This window comes from Beta vulgaris, chromosome 4, assembly GCF_026745355.1.
Source record: "Beta vulgaris subsp. vulgaris cultivar EL10 chromosome 4, EL10.2, whole genome shotgun sequence".
In the NCBI taxonomy this organism is placed as follows: domain Eukaryota; kingdom Viridiplantae; phylum Streptophyta; class Magnoliopsida; order Caryophyllales; family Amaranthaceae; genus Beta; species Beta vulgaris.
In genome coordinates, this window is record NC_079205.1 from 1,491,109 (window position 1) to 1,513,928 (window position 22,820).

The 22,820-nt window shown below is 32.2% G+C and overlaps 1 protein-coding gene across 1 annotated transcript; it reads right to left on the reverse strand.

Annotated features, from left to right (window-relative positions):
* Nucleotides 1–13,403: 13,403 nt before the first annotated feature.
* Nucleotides 13,404–17,447, reverse strand: LOC104891959 (exopolygalacturonase). Its single transcript, XM_048641677.2, has 4 exons — nt 17,307–17,447; nt 15,783–16,055; nt 14,480–14,989; nt 13,404–13,631 (listed from the first exon to the last, which is right to left on the reverse strand). Exons 1-4 carry the CDS (start codon nt 17,445–17,447, stop codon nt 13,404–13,406), a joined length of 1,152 nt encoding a protein of 383 aa, XP_048497634.2.
* Between the last annotated feature and the right edge of the window lie 5,373 nt (nt 17,448–22,820).

Here is a 22,820-nt window from a genome sequence, read left to right on the forward strand (position 1 = left end):
TTCTTAATAAGGTTATCGGGTTATGATTTTTGATAGAGTATAAATCTATTTATGGGGTCTCAACCATCAGATTAAACTTTTGGTTGAGTTGATCATTTGACATGGTATTAGAGCAAGTGTGACAAAAAGGTCACGAGTTCGAATCTCATCACCCCTCCTATCTCAGTGGAATATTTAGCGCCAAGTATGAGAAAGACAATGCTGCATCCACACTTCAAACCCATTTGACAATTTTGAACTGGAATAAAAGGCAGAATTATCAAAGGAATGGTGTCACGTAACACTCCTATCAAGTGTTTCATATATATTGAACACATGACCTTGAAATGAAATGTGAAAGTTCAACCACGAATCCAGTTTAAGTTCAATGCTTAATGTTTCAAAGTAAAACATAATAAATTCTATAATTATACATAATTATAAAGACATAAACAACTATTTGATTTCTAAGACTTATATTAAGTAGTAACATTTCTCTTGCCCTAATTTCATTGAAATCGTTATTTTTATCCTCATTTACTTAAATTTTTTTTTCAACAACTTATCAAGCCATAACGTTCATTTTTCAATTTCGCACTAGATAGAATATTACGAAAAGCTAATAAATTCAATTATAAAATTTTGTGAATAATAATATATTTAACCGTTATAACTGATCCGGGACATCGTCCGAGCCGAAAGACTAGTTTTAATATGTTAAAAGGCTTTTTAAACAAGGAGCGGTGTCACATATCGCTCTCCAATAAGGGCATTATACTCCATGCAATCCACATACGATAAAAAAAAAGCTCATAGTATAGGGCTCAATCTTGTGCCTTCAAGTTATATAATAAAGTTTTAACCACTATATCAAAGTGATATTTAGTGTTATCATTTGAAAGTATAATAATTACAAATGAAAATTTTCCTTACTCGTAACTTAGGCCAAACCTAATGAATCGAACAACCTATTTACAAAAATTTTATTAAATGAATTCGTGTCTAGTTAGAGGAAAATAGTATAACTACATACCTATTCTTTTCTCCAATTTTACCTTTTGTTTCGATGCCCTTATATTCTCTATTTATTTTTGGTTATATTCATTTTATGATAATATCTACGTTCATTACAAGAAATATATATTCATATAAAGTTATAACTACCCATCATATTCTTGTATCATTTTTCCATTGCCACCTTTAGATAATTAGATTACAATTATCACTAGTGGAAAAATGAAGAAGGGTTGCGCTGAAAAGGCCTGTAGGGCTGCGCTTTTTGACAGTAGCCCTTTCAATAGCAGTCCTTCACAACGAAGGGCTGCGCTTTTTAGGTAAAAGCGCAGCCCTTCTAAGTTAGAAGGGCTGCGTTTTTACCTAAAAAGCGCAGCCCTTCCTACCAAAAAAAATAATATTTTTTTTGACTCATAATCTCACATTTTTTGAAATTATACAGAAGAGAAGAGAAACGAAAATGAAATTACTAAACCCATAACAAAAAAAAAAAAGAACGAAACGAAAATGACACAAAGGAACAAAAACTAATAATATACAGAAGAGAAGAAATTATAGATCTGAAAATACAAGAACATTAATCAAAACAAAGATGAAAATACAAGAACATTAAACAAAACGAAGATGAAAATACAAGAACATTAATCAAAACAAAGAGAAGTATACAAGAACATTAATCAAAACAAAGAGAAGTATACAAGAACATTAATAAAAACAAAGATTAAGAAATTATAGATCTGAAAATACAAGAACTACCTCCAAACATTAACCTAATAATGTTTAAATACATAAAACAAAACCCTAATACATAATTAAGGAAAAAAAAATTCGGAATCACTTAAAATGCCTATTTGGAGCCTTAAACGAACTCGTTGGCCCGTTCTGCTTCCGAAAAGGTATCACAATAGGCAATCGGATCGGACTCCATCGGCATGATTCGTGCAAATCATTTCAGGCTTTTTGTCGCGTTTGTCGCAATTCTGGGAGTTTTTGAGAGAGAAGGAGGAAAGGGAGGAGGGTCGTGAGAGAGGAGAGAGAAAGAGGAAAATGGATGAGGGACGTGAGAGAGGAGAGAGAAGGAAGGATAATATATTTGAAGCCCGCTCAATATTTGAAAGCCCGCGATTTTTTTATTTCAAATTTTTTTAAGAAGGACTACGCTTTGGGCTGTGCTTTTATAAAAAGCGCAGCCCTTCTGACTAAGTAGGGCTGCGCTTTTGAACAAAAGCGCGGCCCTTCACTAGTAGGGCTGCGCTTTTATCAAAAGCGCAGCCCTTCCTTTTTTTCCCCTAGTGTATATATATTGCATGTTCTTTATAATTCATAATTATTTAGACACAAATTACCTCTAGAAAGAAATTCACTCTCACTTGGTTTTATCAAAACCATCGTATATTTTTTCTTGATTACTTAATTGTTTCACTACTTTATTTTCTTAGCTTTTTTAACACTAGAAAATATGATTTCACATTTTTAGCACAAATATAAATCCATCTATTACTACATGATAAAGCACGTGTAATCATTTTTTCTTAATAGTGTGTTACTCCCTCTGTTTTTTTTTTATCTTTCTCACTTTCCATTTACACATCTTCCAATGCACATTTTTGAACTTAAATATCTTTCATCATATATTAGTGAAAATTATAACGATTGAATATTAATAATGTACTAATTGAGACGAATCAAACAAGATCCCACATGACTATATTTTTTTTTATAAATTGAAAAAAATTGAGAAGATTCTCTCTAAGTATGAATAGTGTCAAGATTCTAAGTGAGAACAATAAAAAAAACAGAGGGAGTAGTGTATTAGTCGTTTTTGTTATATTTTTATTTTTAGGGAGGTGAGATCAACCATAATTACAAGTTGACAACATATTATAAGATCAAAATTGAAGAATATTTTTTTTTTTGAGAGAAAAAGTAAGAAGAATAATTATATTAAATCAAGCTCCGCAAGAAAAATAACCCCTTTAGGAAATGGTCCAAGCAAATACAATCATATTAAATCAAGCACATGTAAATCGAAAATTAATTAGGGCATGTTCTCTTCGACATAAAACAATGGAATCGAAATGAACTGAAATGAATAATGATATGTGAGAGTAAAAGTATTGTCAGAGCTGAGCTGAACTGAACTGAATTGAACTAAACTGAAAATAAACTGGAAAAAACAGACCTTAGTTACAAAACTAACTAAAATCTTTGTTTGGGAATTAAGATAATTACCTGCGTAGAATCAGTACGCCCATCTCCAACCAGTGGCGGATCCAGGAATTGAGCCACGTGGGTTCGGAGTAAACATATATTTCAAATTATATTTTATTATCCACAGTTGCATTTTTTAATAAAAAGGAAAACTTTCAACAACTGTATCTAACAAAGCTTTCATTCTTGGGTACATTGTAACAAAAATTAAAAATATTGTACTAACAAAATATTATAAATATCTTGTACAACAAATACAGAGTTATAAAACGAACTACCGCTTGAGTATCAATTATTAAGATAGTTTTCATTAAATCAAACTATCAATTAAGTGTTGAAAGTAATTATTATATACCAAAGATATGAAACAATGGAAAAAAAAAATATTAGCAACTAGCACACTTTTCATCACATAACAAATAAATATATGAGCAGTGAATCAAATAATTAACATAGTATTTCACTTAGTGAATGATTGATTGGAGAACGGGAAGAGAAGGAACACAACCGCTAGATTCATTACCTTTTGATGTATTAATATTTGGTGGGAGGGTGAGATTTATAAATATAAAGGAGACTTAATTAATAACGGGTGAATTAAAAAAATGGAAATAGAAGATCAACTAATGAAATTTAAGCTCTAGACTTTTAGTAACCAAAGATAAGAAAAAAGAAAAAAAAAAAAAAAAAAACAAGGAAAACAAAAGAAACCAAAAAAAAAACAAGGAAAACAAAAAAAAACAACTGCTCTAAGGATTAGAACCCGCGACCTTGTAGAGATTCTAGCACGCACTTCTAGCACGCTCACTTTACCACTGAGGCAAATCATTCTCAATTAAAATAACACGCGTATTTATTATATATCGGTTCCTTATTTCCTATAGTTTTCAGTTTTTCCTCCGGATCCGCGTGGGTTCAGTTGAACCCACTGAACCCACGCTGGATCCGCCCCTGTCTCCAACAGCACCATAATCTTCAACGTTAAAGAATTTCATCCCCTTAACTACTTGAAAGAAGCCCATTATCATAATCAACATTATTATTATAATTATCAAGCCATAGATTTTATGAACATATAAACTTAAAATAGCTCCCTTAGTTGTCATGTTTTTTTATTTATTTTGCAAAATGTTTTGTTTCATGAATAACGACTTTTTCAATATTTATAAAGTATAATAATAATATAAATAGTATGACGTAGAGTAAATAATATTTGCTCGTATTTTGCGGACCTCTTTGTTTGTTATAAGAATAAAATATTGCTAGTCTTTTAATTGACATAAAATCTTGCTTGATTGATTTGTTTCTTGAGGGTTTCTACTTTCTACATTTGACCTTTTTGCATGAGTGCATACTTTATGGAAGTAAGATTTAAAAAAATTAGTTGTGAATTGTGAAGAAAAATTAAATAAATGAAAAAAATCTCTTTAGATATATATACCCTTTTAATATATATATTGTTAGAAGTGTGATCAATGAGAGAACCGGATATCCACTCCAAGGCACGGAAACTACGCTTTCCTATTAGTTTAATTTCGCCCCTCTAGGATCACCGGGTTAACACGAAATAACTAATGAGATACAATGGAGAGAAACAATCCACTTAGATGATCTTCTAAGTGAATCAACAAGAACTTGTGTTTTGTGTTTGTGAAGAACACTCAAGAGAAGATTGCAAGGTTTCTCTTTAAGCAAAGCAAGAAGGTTTTGAGAGTATAGAAAATCTGATTTTTCTTCTAACCCTTCACTCATAGGAATCCCAAGGTTTATATAGGAAGAATAAACCTTTCATTGACTAGAGTAGTTAATCCCATAACCCCCATGTTAATCACCCATCAAAGGCCTTTAATCAGCTGATTTAAGGACCTTAAAGGTCATTAAAATGAGGCCATAACATCACAACGGACATAAAACCGTCAAGGCATCTTTTCGCATTCCAAGGCAGAAGACACGTCGCGACTCGCGAAAAAGCTCGCGAGTCGCGAGGCGCTGGTCGCGACCCGCGACACCTGTCGCGACTCGCGACGGGCCACTGGTCGCGACTCGCGACGGTTGTCGCGACTCGCGGCCAGTCTTCTGTCTCCCTTGGTTTATCAATGCGTTTTGCCACTTGATGCACTTCTAGCCTTTTGCATACTAGACCTCCTCCTCTTCTAGTACATACCCTTATGAGTTTCAAACCCATTACCCTATAAATGTTCCAACATATATATTTATATATCATCTTTTGTATACAATTTCAAAGATTATGGAAATACTAGTAATTTTATGATATGGAGAACCGTCCTTTGCATCCACCTCACTTCATCGACATTCTTTGTTTGAATTCTATAATATTGGTGGAAATTATCTCTATTATATAAAAGAAGAGGAGGGGACACCAAAAATGGTAAACCCTTTTATATCCTTAAAGTATAAAATACAAATTCACCATCTTTTACCATTATACCCTCAATTAACAAAATATTTACATCATCATTGATTTATTGATTTTCAGAAAATAAAAGAGAATACAATGAATTTTATGAACAATTTTTCGTATATACTATTACGCAACTGATCTCTTGTTTGTTTCCGCACGCATTGTACATACAAGACTAGTTCATGAGAGGGTAGGAAGGTAGGGGAAGTATGTAGATGATCTAGTGGAGTCCAAAATGGACTTTATCAAACTCTTGCTTCTGAGTTGTTATTCATATGTTAGAGTTTGTGATCAATGAGAGAACCGGATATCCACTCCAAGGCACGGAAACTACGCTTTCCTATTAGTTTAATTTCGCCCCTCTAGGATCACCGGGTTAACACGAAATAACTAATGAGATACAATGGAGAGAACAATCCACTTAGATGATCTTCTAAGTGAATCAAACAAGAACTTGTGTTTTGTGTTTGTTGAAGAACACTCAAGAGAAGATTGCAAGTTTTCTCTTAAGCTAAGCAAGAAGTATTTGAGAGAGTATAGAATAGAAAATTCTGATTTTCTTCTAACCCCTTACTCATAGGAATCCCAAGGTTTATATAGGAAGAATAAACCTTTCATTGACTAGGGAGGTTAATCACATAACCCCCATCTTAATCACATTGACTAGAGAGGTTAATCACATAACCCCCATTTTAATCACTCATCAAAGGTCTTTAATCTACTGATTAAAGGACCTTAAAAGTCATTAAAATGATCAACAAAGCATCACAACGGATATAAAACCGTCGAGGCAACTTTTCGCATTCCAAGGCAGAAGACACGTCGCGACTCGCGAAGAAGCTCGCGAGTCGCGAGTCGCGAGGCGCTGGTCGCGACCCGCGACGCATGTCGCGACTCGCGACGGGCCACTGGTCGCGACTCGCGACGCCTGTCGCGACTCGCGGCCAGTCTTTGTCTCCCTTGGTTTATCAATGCGTTTTGCCACTTGATGCACACTAGTCTTTTGCATACTAGACCTCCTCCTCTTCTAGTACATACCCTTATGAGTTTCAAACCCATTACCCTATAAATGTTCCAACAATCCTCCTCCCATTTATAGGGTAATGTTGAAAAGTTTTTCAACTTGCTATAAATCGCAAACACACATGTTCATGCATCATGGAAATATCTAACGATTGAATTTCCATTTAGTAAAAGTAATCTTTACAATAATTTAGATCATAATGATAGACAAAGCTTTGAATCATATAACCATTACAAATTATTGAAGTTACTAATACACACAAACATAAACTAGGTTCTTAAAACCTCCGACACCTATGAAGCCTTGGTGTCCATATCCATTCATAAGCATTCCAAGTCAAGCCTAAGACTTGATGAAGCGGCCAAACTTCTAGCTTACATAGGTAAATCTTTCCGGACATGCTCCTACAATTGAGCACCTTATCAAAGATTTATTAAGAATAAAATTCAACCTCTTTATCATTGTAGCAACAAGCACTAACCTCGGGATGTATTAAACAAGTGCTCCCAACCTCTTAGAGAAGTACTATCCTCCTTGAATTTGAGATCTAACGTTGTATTAGACATCAAATAGAGTTTTCCTTCACCATAGGTTGATCAATAGGCTTAAGACCCATCCCTTTGTTCATTTTGTTCACTAGTTCCCTTGACAACGGTTTTGTAAACGTATCCGCCAAGTTCAAACTAGACCGAACAAAATTAATAGTTATACAACTATTCCTTATCATTTCCCGCACATAGCTATGTCTAACTCCAATGTGCCTTGACTTGCCATTGTAGACTTCACTATATGCTTTAGCTATGGTTGATGCACTATCACAATGGATAGCAAGAGGTGACATTGGTTTCACCCATAAGTCCACCTCACTCAACACATTCCTTAGCCATTCCGCTTCTTGGCAACAAGAAGCCAAAGCAATGAATTCCGATGCCATAGTGGAATCCGTTATACATGTTTGCTTCTTGGAAGCCCATGAAATGGCACCTCCTCCAAGAAGAAACACCCAACCACTAGTGGATGAATAATCTTCCTTATTCGAAATCCAACTAGCATCCGAGTAACCTTCTAAGATAGAAGGTTCTCTTTTGTATGTTATGACATAATCCAAGGTCTTATTCAAGTACCTTAACACTCTTCTCAATGCTTGCCAATGCAACATACTAGGATTACTAGTATACCTACTGAGCTTGCCAATAGCAAAGGCTATATCCGGCCGAGTGCTAGTCATAGCATACATCAAGCTTCCAATTAAGCTTGCATACTCCAATTGTGAAATTGGAGTACCACTACTCGGAACCAAGTGAATACTAGGATCCATAGGAGTAGCAAAATGAGTCGAATTTGACTCATTATACCTCTTGACCACTTTCTCAATATAATGAGATTGTGATAAAGAAAACGACCCTTTCCCTCTTATTATTCTAATACCTAGAATAACATCCGCTTCACCCAAATCTTTCATGGAGAAGCTAGAGGAAAGGAAGACTTTGGTCTTTTCCACTTGTTCCAAATCAGTCCCAAAAATAAGCATATCATCAACATATAAGCAAATTATAACTCCTTTACCGTTATTATCAAATTTGCTATATACACACTTATCGGACTGATTTATTTTGAACCCACTAGACAACACAACTTCATCAAATTTTTGATGCCATTGCTTAGGTGCTTGTTTAAGACCATACAAAGATCTAACAATTTACAAACTTTAGTTTCTTGACCTTTAACCACAAACCCTTCAGGTTGATTCATGTACACTTCCTCCTCCAATTCACCATTAAGAAAAGCAGTTTTTACATCCATTTGGTGAATTACTAGACCATGAATCGCAGCTAATGCTATCAATAGTCTAATAGTAGCTATTCTAGCTACTGGAGCATAAGTATCAAAGTAATCGATACCATATCTTTGCCTAAAACCTTGGACCACTAACCGGGCCTTATGTTTTAGTATGGTTCCATCGATTTTCTTTTTCCTTACAAAAATCCATTTACAACCTAGGGGTTTGCAACCGGGAGGTAAATTAGCTAAAATCCAAGTGTGATTACCCATTATAGAATCCATTTCATCATTCACTGCCTCTTTCCAGAAAGCAGAATCATGAGACTTCATAGCCTCATCAAAGGACCTAGGATCCTCCTCCATATTGTAACAATATGAAATTTGAGTCGAAATTGACTCCCTTGACCCTTCAACTAAATATAGTTGAAAATCCGGTCCAAAAGATTTCTCTTTTCTAATTCGTTTACTTTTCCTAATTTCCGGTGTTGTAGTATCATGATCATTTGAATGTCATCTACAACATTGGAACTAGTACTAGGTATCATGTCCTTTGGTCTGGAATCGATGAGAATCTAGTCTCATCAAATATTGCATCCCTTGACTCTATCACGGAGTGAATAGAGACAAAGTCATTGGGCTCAATGACATAAAACCTATAGGCTTTGCTATGTACCGCATAGCCTATAAAAATGCAATCAATTCCTTTTTCACCTAAAGTTTTCCTTTTAGGTTCCGTCAATTTGACAATTGCCCTACAACCCCATACCTTAAGGTAATTGAGATTAGGCTTTTTATTACACCAAAGTTCATAAGGGGTAGTCTTATTCCTTTTATTAGGAACTCGATTTAAAATGTAACATGCAGTTAAAATTGCATCACCCCAAAAACCGTCATTAAGACCCGAATTAGAAAGCATAGTGTTAACCATTTCTTTTAGGACCCTATTTTTCCTTTCCGCTATACCATTACTTTGAGGTGAGTATGGGGCGGTTGTTTCATGAATTACACCAATGGAACTAAAATAACTTGGATTATAATATTCACCACCCCTATCCGTTCGAAGTCTTTTAATCTTTTGATTAAGTTGGAGTTCCACTTCGATTTTAAAGGTCTTAAACTTTTCTAGTGCTTCATCTTTAGTAAATAAAAATATATGTAACAAAACCTTGAAAAATCATCAATAAAAGTTACAACATATTTCTTATTTCCTAAAGAAGGTGAACTATGAAAGTCACACAAGTCACTATGCACCAATTCAAGCAATACCGTTTGTCTAGTCACACTAGGATAAGGATTTTTTGTAATTTTATTTAGCACACAAGTGTTACACTTCTCTAACTTTAAATCGAAAGGAGGTATAACCCCATTTTAGACATGTCATATAATCTACGATAATTCACATGACATAAACGATTGTGCCATAGAGAAGAAACATCAAGCATGTAAATAGAACTAGTACCAATTTTATTATCAATACTAAATTTAAACATTCCATTACAAAAGAAACCTTGTCCAACAAAAATACCACCCTTGGAAAGTACAAATTTATCCGACTCAAAAACAACTTTAAAACCATACTTATTCAAGAGACCTCCGACACAAGATTCTTCCTAACTTCCGGTACATACACAACATCCCGGAGAGTTAAAGTCTTTCCCGAGGTTAACAACAATTCTACTTGGCCTATGCCTCTAGCCTTTACCGTAGAATCATTCCCCATATACAAGATTGGACCATCATCCAAATCTTTCAAAGACTTGAAGAAATCCTTGTTATTGCACACATGTCTAGAGGCTCCCGAATCTATCCACCAAGAATCATCAACCTGCACACACATAATTTCAGAAATCATAGCAACAAAATGCATTTCTTCAATTACATTAACATGTGCATTGTTACCTTGGTTTTGAACAACACTAGGTTGTGTGTTCTTTGTCTTCTTCTTGTTGTTAGAAGGACAATCCCTCTTAAGATGAGGACCATTGCATATCCAACAAGAGAGGGTCTTCCTCTTCTTGTTTGCAACATTGGTTTTGTTGTTGTTGTTGTTGTGTTGTGTTGTTGGATTTCTTGGTCTTACTAGACCCACCAACCTCTACCAAATTAACGGTAGATTTAGGAATACTAGGAGTAGTATCCTTAACCCCATCTTGAGCCCGGATCCCCTCTTCAATACGAAGATGAGTTCCTAATTGCTCCATGGACATGTCTTCCTTTTTATGTTTTAAAAGATGTTTTGTATCTTTCCAAGAATTTGGTAATTTGTCAATGATTGAGGCAACCGCAATTGCCTCATCCATCACCATACCATGTGATCTTATTTGGTTCAAAATATGATGAACCTCATGGAATTGCTCCATAATAGGCCGATCATTAGTCATTTTAAAAGAATTAAAATTACTAACAAGGAATTTCTTACTTGAAGCATCTTCCGAAATGTACTTGGCCTCAAGAGCGTCCCAAAGTTCCTTTGCACTCTCCACATTTTGGTAGAGATCAAACAACGGGTCGGTGAGAGAGTTGAGAATATGACCACGACAAATGTAGTCATCATTCTCCCACTTGATCCTCTTCCTAGTAGTCTCAAGAGGCTCTTCCTCTCCATCTTCCGGGAGTGGTGGCATAGGAGTTGATAACACATACACCACATTCAAGGCGGTCAACAAGAAATGCATCTTCTTTTGCCACCTCCGATAGCCCACCCCCTCAAACTTATCCAACTTTTGGAAGTTCATAGTCATGTCCTTGAGTGATTGAGCCATATCCGAAAAAAGAGAAGATTAAACTAATAGATTGTTAGAGTTTGTGATCAATGAGAGAACCGGATATCCACTCCAAGGCACGGAAACTACGCTTTCCTATTAGTTTAATTTCGCCCCTCTAGGATCACCGGGTTAACACGAAATAACTAATGAGATACAATGGAGAGAACAAAATCCACTTAGATGATCTTCTAAGTGAATCAAACAAGAACTTGTGTTTTGTGTTTGTTGAAGAACACTCAAGAGAAGATTGCAAGTTTTCTCTTAAGCTAAGCAAGAAGTATTTGAGAGAGTATAGAATAGAAAATTCTGATTTTCTTCTAACCCTTCATCATAGGAATCCCAAGGTTTATATAGGAAGAATAAACCTTTCATTGACTAGGGAGGTTAATCACATAACCCCATTTAATCACATTGACTAGAGAGTTAATCACATAACCCCCATTTTAATCACTCATCAAAGGTCTTTAATCTACTGATTAAAGGACCTTAAAAGTCATTAAAATGATCAACAAAGCATCACAACGGATATAAAACCGTCGAGGCAACTTTTCGCATTCCAAGGCAGAAGACACGTCGCGACTCGCGAAGAAGCTCGCGAGTCGCGAGGCGCTGGTCGCGACTCGCGACGGGCCACTGGTCGCGACTCGCGACGCCTGTCGCGACTCGCGGCCAGTCTTCTGTCTCCCTTGGTTTATCAATGCGTTTTGCCACTTGATGCACACTAGTCTTTTGCATACTAGACCTCCTCCTCTTCTAGTAAATACCCTTATGAGTTTCAAACCCATTACCCTATAAATGTTCCAACATTATTCATATTTTAAAATATAATAATACAATTTAATTTTATTAATGGTATTACTATATGAGGCTTAATTAGCTTTCCACTATAAACCTCTAAATGATACTAAGATGTGTTACAATGAAATTGTTTAGTAGCTAGTTTCAATAGAACACGTACGTCTCATTACCAATGAACATGCTTATTATGTAAAAATAACTAGCATAATGATTCATCATATCTTATTCGCCTTCACGTCAATTTCGATTTTTTTTATCCAAGCCCTAAATAGAGGTTTCATATCTAAAGGAGGTAGAGCTTATGTAAGATCCGACCGAATCTAAATCTAATTACTATTATCACCTTATCAACTGAAAGATTAAAATTAATTACATTATAATTAATAAGATAATATGCAATTTGAAGGGTTGTTCTTAAAGGACCCAATGAATTTTTAATTGGACTTAGGGGATCTTTTTTAATTGATTCTTTGTCATATTTTCTATGCATCTAACTAAAAAATTCTTTCTTCTTCCAACTTTTCGGTCTTCCCATTCATTTCCTATAGGACCTTCCCCTCACTCTTTCCATTATGCGAATGAATAATCTATAATAGTTCGCAAATCCAAATCGGCTAATTGTTCTCGAATAGCACCTGCTCCAGTAGATATCTCTCTATTTCGAAATGTATCAAAACTACCACAAAGAGTATACTACAGCCCTTGATCGTGAAATATCGAGTGCTTGTTGAACCCTGTGAATTGCGTGAAAGTAGGATACTCCAAATTCGGAGGTGAAAGAGTTTTTAAAAAAATGTTCTTAGTGGAAAAAAATGTGAATGAAAGATTTCACTGATTGCATTATTAAAAAATTAAGTAAACATTGTACAGATTAGATAAATGTTTTCTAGAACTCTTGTATTTGTTATATTGAGTAATAACATAGTCCAAATCTAACTCATATTCAACCAGATCCACGGAAAATCAATCCCATTTAAGTTTGAATAGAGGTGGATCAAATAAAAAAGTTCTGTAAATCCAATTCAATCTGATCCATATCACCATTCCTAGATTGTGAATGTGAACTTGATTATGAACAAATGTGATTTCCTTTTAAGAAAATCTCATTAAGAATACTAGAATAGTACATGCATTATCATGCATGCTTCTATAGCTCCTTCTATAGCTCTATATTAAGCTAAAAACATAAAGGAAGGCAATACAAGCAAACTCTATCATGTAGATAAAGGGAGGTATCATACACTACTTTGACATAGTTGCGGATGCACTATCGCATAAATGTAGGAGTGGAGGAGATGATCTTAATGTAATTCATCATATTGTCGTACCCCCTAATTATTGTATGGAGCTTTTAAACTCGGATTATAATACACTACTTTGACATTAGATATTAAAAGTTTTCCTTTTTCTAAATGCAAGGTTTAGGCACTTGTATACCATACACTTCTCCACTTGCATGAGAACAACTTGAAATGGTCTTCCCTTTTAGCCCTTGATACTTGATCTCAATGTCCTTCAATTCGATTTTATTACATGGATTACGCCCACTGCACTGTAAATTTACTGCAACATTTGTCTTTGATGTCCCATAAATATTTCTGAATTTCACATCACTTATTTGAACTCTTGAAGAACCCTAAAGATTAAAAAAACACACAACATAATGCAAGCTCAAATTTATTAGCATATTATATTATCAATTCTAAAAACAAAAGAGAGATTTACTTAGACATATTACTTCCTCCCTTTCGTTTTAAACGCAACAAAGGGGTATTATTTGTGAGATGTAAAATATTACTTTGTTGCATTTAAAACGAAACGAAGGAAATAAATGCCAATTCAAGATTGAATGGGATGCCTAGAGCTCCTATAGTCCTATACCATGATAATGATACATCAACATATCACATATGCATGCATCTCATATAAAGTATGTGAGTGTTGTCAAAATCACATATCAATATTTAACACCTCATCATGAATGTATAAATTTCTTCAAGTACCCTTGAAGTTTGACATAATTCTCAAATTACCCATTCCATTTGGAAATTCCTCATATACTCCTGAACTTTGTGTTTTGGTTTGAAATACTCTATCATACACCGAAATTCAAGTGCATTAATTTCCTAAGGTACCCTTGAAACTTAAACTTTAAACTTCAAAATTCAATAAGGATATATATATTTTTTTAACATAACACACCACCCTAGGTTGCACAGAGACGGATACAGGTACGGGTACGGGAACAGAAAACGGCAAGATTTTGAAATTTTAGGAATGAGTACGCGTACCCATACAGGATCGGATACATATAATATCAGATACGAGTATGGGTACAAGTACGTGACCTTTAAGAAGTACCCGTGCTACATAGACACCACCTAAGTATAGTAACATGCTGATAATACATAAACCACCACTGTAATAACATCGAGTTTCACTAAATCTAACCTAGCAATAATCAAAAAAACTTTCACAACATACCTGTTTGCAAGTTTTCGGAGGACAATAATTCTGATCAAAAATGATAGGATTCTGAACACCATCCATAAAAACATTCTCATATCGAACATTCGTAACCATCCCAACCATATTAGTAGCTTTAGTCTTGATCCTTAAACCATTGGTAGTATTTAAAAGTTTGATATTACTTACAAAAATCTGCTCAACATGTTCATTAGGTGAACCTCCTAAACTTCCAATACTTATACCATGACCAGGTCCACAAGTAACACCTATAACACTAATGTTTTTTGAACCTGTGAGAAGTGCAACACAATCATCTCCCGAAGCAATTGTAGAATTAGAGATTATAATTCCATTTGATTCTCCAATTTTAATGCCATCAGTGTTAGGACTATCTCCTGGTGATGATATTGTTATTTGGCTTATTTTTGTGTTGTTGCATGCAAATAAGTTGAAATGGGTTGTTTGGCTGTTGATTAACTTCAAATCTTGTGCATTTGAGTTTGTCACAAAGCTGAATCTTAGTAGCTGAAACAATGTCAAAACAATTAATTTCTAATTAGTATAAACAAAACTTTTAATATGTAATATGTAATATGTAATATGTCAAACTTTTAATATGTAATAAACATACTTTACAATTTTTTGGTGGAATAAGGAAAAAATTTTAGGTTGTAGTGATCAAACCTAAAAAAAAGGAATATTTTGGCCTTCTTCTATAGTTTATATGTGAGAATAATGCGCCTCCGCATTTTATACTGTCACTTCTCAGTGAGGATATCATGGGACTCGATTTGTTTCTTAGTTTATTTGGGGCTTGTTCTTACCCCCTCTTATACATCAAAAAACAATTTATATGTGAAAAAATACATTATCTCGTAGGATTTTGTTGATTTCATTTCAATATATATTTTCAAAATTTTAAAAAATATAGTATAATTTTTTTTCTAATGGACAATTAAAAACATTTATGCATAAAAAATTGCGCATAAGTACATGTGGAAAAGAGAAATGGTAGATCTATAACAATTGAGGAAGTGTATGTATGTATATACTTCCTAAGTTCACTTTTAGTTGCAATATATTTTTTGACTTTTACGTGTATCAATGCATGATTTTTTGAAGATATATATTGAAAATCTAACAGAATCTCACACAACTATTTTTTATCTTATATATAAATCATCAAAGATGATCAAAAGCAAGTTTGTAAATAATGCAAAAATCAAAATGTTGCAACTAAAATCGAATCGGGAGGAAATATATACTATATACACACACTCCATTGAAGCAAAGAAAACAAGTATAGCATATAACTTACAGTTGGAAGGTAAGGAGAGCCTTGTTTTGGAGGGCCTCTACCATCAAATGATCCACTTCCACTTACTGTAAGCCCATCAATATATCGAAACTCGATCCAATATTGACCTCTAAGGCCCAATGGAGCTATTAGACTGCCTGTGTTGTGAAACTCTATTGGGCCCTTACATGGGCCGACCAATAGTACTGCATTCACCAAGTAAGGCCCCGAAGATATGTCCAATCTGGACCCACCCTTCCATTTGCACGCATCATCCCATGCTTTCAATAGTGCCTGATAATATATTTGAAATATTACTAACATTTTATTACTTCCTCCGTTTCAAAATAAGTGCAACATTTGCATAGTATTTACTATTCACAGTTTAAACTTTAATTAGCTTTGGTGATTTACATTTTAGGAAAAACATAGTCATGTGGGATCTTGTTAGATTCGTCTGAATGTGAATTTTTTTAATATGAACTTTTTATAATTTTTACTTATTGATAATTGAAGATATTAACGGTTAAAATAATGCATTGGCAAACGTGAAAACAAGAAGTGTTGCACTTATTTAGAAACAGAGGAAGTATATGATAAAAAAAACATTGGAAAATAGAGATAATATATTTGAAATATTACTAACATTTTTACTATATGATAAAATAAACATTGGAAAATAGAGATAAGAAAGAATGGTCTTAGGAATAAAATATACTTCTTTCGTTTCGTTTTAAATATAACTCTTTATAGACATTCAGAATAATAATCACGTTTAAGATCCAATTAATTACTTAGAATCATTCATTTACTCTTGTCTTTTTTTTTTGTGGATCCATATGAGCTACGAAGACAGTACAAAGAAAGAAATGGGGGATTCGAACCTATGACTTATCGTTCACAGTACCTCAATCTTAACCACTAGGCCAAGACATCCTTGGTCATTTACTCTTGTCTTTAGGTTACACACTTACACTTCAACATTTTCTTTTTAATAGGGCATCAAGGAAATAGGATGAATTGACATCAAATTATTTCTGTCAATTATTACTCTCACAATTCTTAAAAGTTAAAAGGGATCAAATTTGACAATTGGGATAGACAAAGAAAATTTTAAAGTTCTACTAGGCTGATATTAGTTAAATTTACTTGTACCACGCACGACAAATTTGCATGGATTACCTACTACTATATTCCAATTTAGTTCAACAATTTCTTAACCTAATAATCACACTATATTACAGCTATTTCTTATCCCCCTCAAAAAAGTTCTTTTTTACTCCCGTGATTTTTTATTTTCTACATTACACCCCACTTTTTTAAAATTTATATAATATATCCTTGGTCTTACAAATATTATACAGATTACTCTTATTAACATGTCATTAATAACGGACGTTACCCTAAATCCTAAAAGATGCATAAGAAATATAAACATAAAAAGCTCTCAAATACATTAAAAAATGTTTTCATTTTGTTAATACATTTTATATATATACAACTATATGCAATGGTGACAAATTATGAGTTTGATAAATGATTTACCTTACTATTATCAACTTTTCCACCTTTAACAGCACCATAATCATCCAAATGGAAGACCCTTGAATGACAATACCCTTTGTTAAGGCAAAAGATTAACAGAAGTAAGACAGTAAATTTTGAGATACTTAATCTATAATTCATCTTAGAAACTCAAAAGAAGCTCTAGAATACATGCACTTTGTTGCAACCTTTGCTTTATATAATGTGATGTACAGAGGTTAATGCAAAGGTCAATGAATCCACATGATCATTATTTACCATATATTGGTGGTCAATTTCGTTTCAATCTTGAGCTTTGTTACCCTTTCAAGGATATATGTTTACCATATATAAAAGAAATCATAAGTGATTTTTGGATATGTTCTTTTTTCTTTACATATCATTTAGGTCTACTTAATTTCTAAGGATATTTTCTGATCAATTAGGGTTGTTCATTATCGTTTTCAGTTTTTAGTTTTTCTGAAAACCAAAAACCATATATGAAAACCAGAAAATATACATTATTTTCAGTTTTTAGTTGTCAGTTTTCAAAATTAGCATGATTACTATCATTATTAGTAAGTTTAAGTTTATAATACTATATATATCACATGATTCTAAAATCATAAAAATCAAAAATTGGAAACTGACAGTGATACTGAACGGGCCCTTAGTATTGTGTGTACTTGATGTATAAAAAAAATCATTGTCAAACTAATTTACTCTAAGTCAAAATGAGTCACATTTAAGTTAAAATAGGTCATTTTTCAAGTCAAGAATTGTCACTTTAAAACAAAGAGTAACGTTTAACCATAAATGAGTCATGTCTAAATAAGTGAAAGTGATCCATTTAGAACAAATAGCTACCCGTATCCGATAGATAACTTTTCACCTTAAACGATCATTATTATATAAGTAATACATTTAGAGCAAAAAGTTACCCTCGTTGTACAATAAATTACCATACATCCCATCTCATACAATAATTTGTGTTTTCTATAAATATAAGTTTTCTTTACAAATTAACTTTTTTGGGTGCTACTTAAATGTAATATATGCATTTAGTTTGGTGGTCAAATATTATGATGATGTATAAATTATATGTTTGTTATCTAAACATATAATTATTTTTTAACATATATTTTCAAAAACAATTTTTCATAATTTCTAATATTAATTTTTTGGATTCCAACAAAAAGTACTTGATTCTTCAACTAACAAATTAGTGTAATATGCCTGAATCAAATCGTGGCTCTTGTTGAGAAGGAAAAAAATATCAAATATCTGGAGATTACTTTAATTTATACATTATATGGATGATCTTTGCAAGGATATTGAGGATTATTTGATTATCTTTCTCATTCTTGGTATGAATGTATCAAACTGTAGCAAAGTACAAAATGGATTATTAACTATTCAAGATGATCTCACAATATCTGATTTTCTTCAAGTATCAAATTCTAGCCTGAAAGAATATGTTGATCAATCTAACATTCCATTAATAATGCAAATTTAGAATCATCACACATAAATAATTCAGCAATAGAGAGATTCAACAAGTACTACTCCCTCCGTTCATTTTAATGGTTACACGGATGAAAATTTTAATGGTTATTTTTATATTCACAAATTTTACTTTGACCATCATTTGTGATTTATACACGGATGAAAATATCGTCATGTGGGATCTTGTTAGATTCATCATAACATGTATTTTATTAATATGTACTTTTTATAATTTTTACAAATAAAAAACTTAAAGATATAAGTCCTCAAAGTCTTGCATTGGCATGCGTGAAAAATGTAAGTGTGTAGATTAAATGAAACTGAATGAGTATATAATTGTATTTTTAAAGAGTAGAGAGTGTTATAAGCCTGCAATATTATAAAAAAATTAGATGTCAAAAACAAATATTATACAAGAATTAAAATGTTATATAATACTCTCTCTGTTTTTTTTTATCTTTCTCACTTGGAATCTTGACACTATTCATGCATAGAGAGAATCTTCTCAAATGTTCTCAATTTATAAGAAAAAATATAGTCATGTGGGGTCTTGTTTGATTCGTCTCAATTAGTACTTTATTAATATTCAATCGTTATGATTTTTACTAATATATAATGAAAGATATTTAAGTTTTAAAACGTGCATTGGAAGACGCGCATAGGAAAGTGAGAATGATAAAAAAAAAACAGAGGGAGTATTTAGGTAAGAAATGTCAAGAGTTTGGGTATCAATATACTAAATTTTGTTATTAATACTTAAAAAAAATCACTTAGATTATATAGTAACGAGATCACTATAATCAATAAAAAAAATATTTTCATATATTAATAAGTGTTGTGTAAGACCGTCTTATAATAAAGTTCTCGAGACAATTAAATTTATTGCCCTAAAGAGTTACCGTGATAATATACAAAAATTATTAAAAGAGACGGTCTAATTTCAATATAAAAGTAGACCTAATCACTAAATGGATTAAACTAGTTACCGAAAGAAATTAATCTAGTCACTATTGGGCTAATTCTCTTTCTAATATTGAGTTTACCATTTCCTATAATTTTAATTAAAAGTAGGCAGTCTTTTACAAGACAAAATCGATAATATATGGTCTTATGGTTAGACCGTCTTAGAGACTTTAATAGCCAATAAATATTTATTTTTGAAAGAACAGAGTTAGGGCCTGTTCTCTTCGGCATAAAACAGCTGAACCGAACCGAACTTATTGGAGCTGAACTGAACTGAATTGAATTAAATTAAATTAAATGTAATAAATATATAAATAATATTTTAAACAATAATAATATGAATATTAAATAATAATTATAATGATAAGTAATAATAATGAATAATAATAATAATAGTATTTTGGATATTTTTAAATGATAGTTATAAATAAATAATATTAATAATCATAAATTATTAATAATAATAATAATAATAATAATAATAATAATAATAATTAATGATAATAAATAATTATTTTATATTATTTGTATTAATATATTAATACTTGATGATATATAATAACAATAATATTTAAGAAGTAAATTAATATTACTATTTTAATAATTAAATTTAATAATATAAAAATATTTAGTAATAAAAATAATGATTGGGTTGGACCGCGAAAATTACATCATAAAACGTCTTGACGCGATTTGATTAGTTTATGGGCTAAAAAAAATGGGTTTATTTATGCTTTGACCTAAACCATGTTCCTCCTAAAAATAATAGTAATAATAATGAGTAAAGGTATAATAAACAAAATAATATATAGAAACAACAATAATAATAATACTTAATAGTAATGATATATATTTAAATAATAATAATAATAATAATAATCTCTATTATATAAGCCAAGGGAGGAGGTGCGGTGTCCTCTTTTGAAGTGACTAAAATACCCTCTAATAATTTAAAACAATAATTTTCTTTTAATAAAAAATTGAAAAATGAGAATCAATAATGAAACTTGCCATATGAGTAGGTAAAAAATGGAATATGTAATACCATTAATAACTTGAAAAACTAGATTGACACAATCAATTCATGAAATCAATTAGAATCTTTAACCAAAAAAATATATATATATATATATCGTGATAACATAATCTCTATTATATAAGGGAAGGGGGGGGAGCAATGGTGTCCTCTTATGAAATGCCTATTTTGCCCCCCTTCCCTTTCTAAATTATAAAAGGAATGTCAAAATCAAAATCGACACTCAAAGAAAACTACCGCCAATTAATTTACAGCACTCACTCACAAATCACTTAAAAGAAGAAACTTTACAAATCACTCATACAATTGAGAAAATCGCGTTATAAAAATCACCCAAATCACTCAAATAATCAGGAAACTTTATTAAAACTTAAAATTAACATTCAAACTAAAACTAATTAATAACCTAGAACGTGAATACATACAAAAACATTTACAAAAATTTAATTACAAATCACTATTCTCAAGAACCATTCACAATTAATGGTGGGGCCATGATAAAAAATAGAGGTGTATTTGTAGTGAAATAAGAATTTAGAAGTTAGGCAAGAAAAAAATTTATTACTTTCCTATAGTGTTTCCTATATATAATAAAACTTTTAGATATATTTGGACCTATCTTTTTCTATTATATAATACTCCATCCGTTTCCTAAAGATCTTCCCTCTTTCCGTTTAAGGGTGTTTCCAAAAGATCTTCCCTCTTTTGCTTTATTCCTTATTTGGCAAAACAAATTTCCCTATTTACCCTCTCATGTCACTATCATATGGTCCACCATTACATTATTTATTCAATTTTACTCCCTTTCTCTCTCCTACTTTAACCCCTTTTTATTTGTTTATTTATCTTAACCCCTTTCTCTCTCCTACTTTACTTACACCATGTCCCACACAACTTGATTTTCCTTGGTATCTGTAGGAACAGTAAGTGGGAAGATCTTTAGGAAACGGAGGGAGTAGCGATTAATTATCAAGGTAAAAAGGTTTATGTAAAATATCATTCAAGAATTAAAGTACAACATATATCTCTATTATATAAGGGAAGGGAGGGAGCTATGTTGTCCCCGAATAAAGAGACTATGTTACCCACTTCCCATTCTAAATTACAAATTTACTTACAAATCAAAGGTGACTACTTACAAATACCAAAAATATAATTATAACAATCACTCACAAACTACAACTTATGAAAAAATTGACTTGAAATCAAAGTGTCCACTTTTCTTTACAATTTATGAAGTACTATACTTAATTTAAAAATCAACTAAAAAATTATAATATTAAAAATCATAAATAAATTCAATAAAATATCTATTTTGTTCATAGAATTTAACTTTGAAAAGTAAAAAAAAAAAAAAAAAGAATGGTGAGAGACTTAAGTGACAGAAACTAAACCAATCAAATTTTACAATTAAAAACAATTATAACTCGTATGTCTAATGTTCAAATTTTGACTCTTATGCCGAAGAAAATTGAGTTTCTGTTTCGAAAACACATTCAAGCACGCATCGCGTGCAAAAAATTCTGGTAATAATAATGATAATAAGAGTAATTAGTAAAATAAATTATACCAACACAATAATAATAATAATAATAATATTTAAGAATGGAGCGGAGCTGAGCTGAACTAAACTGAACTGAACTTATTGGAGCCGAACTGAACTGAACATATTGGAGCTGAACTGAACTGAAAATAAGCTGGGAAGAACATGCCCTTAGCCGAAAAATGAACTTCTAGCTTATCATTATCTATCATTATCTGGAAACATTATGCTCTAAAACTTGTTTACTTTATATAGGTGACTCATTTACAACTTGAATCGGCAAACAACCAAACAACTACATGCACCTTTCTTTTCCAGAAAAAACAGATGATCACAAAGTTAAATAGTCAATGAATCAACACTAGGAAAGACGTTAAATTGGATCGAATCTTACAAATTACGATATATATGATTCACCTATATTTGAATAAGATGTTTTATAATCGGATTCGGATTTCATTTATCAGGCGCTTACCAAGTATGCCTC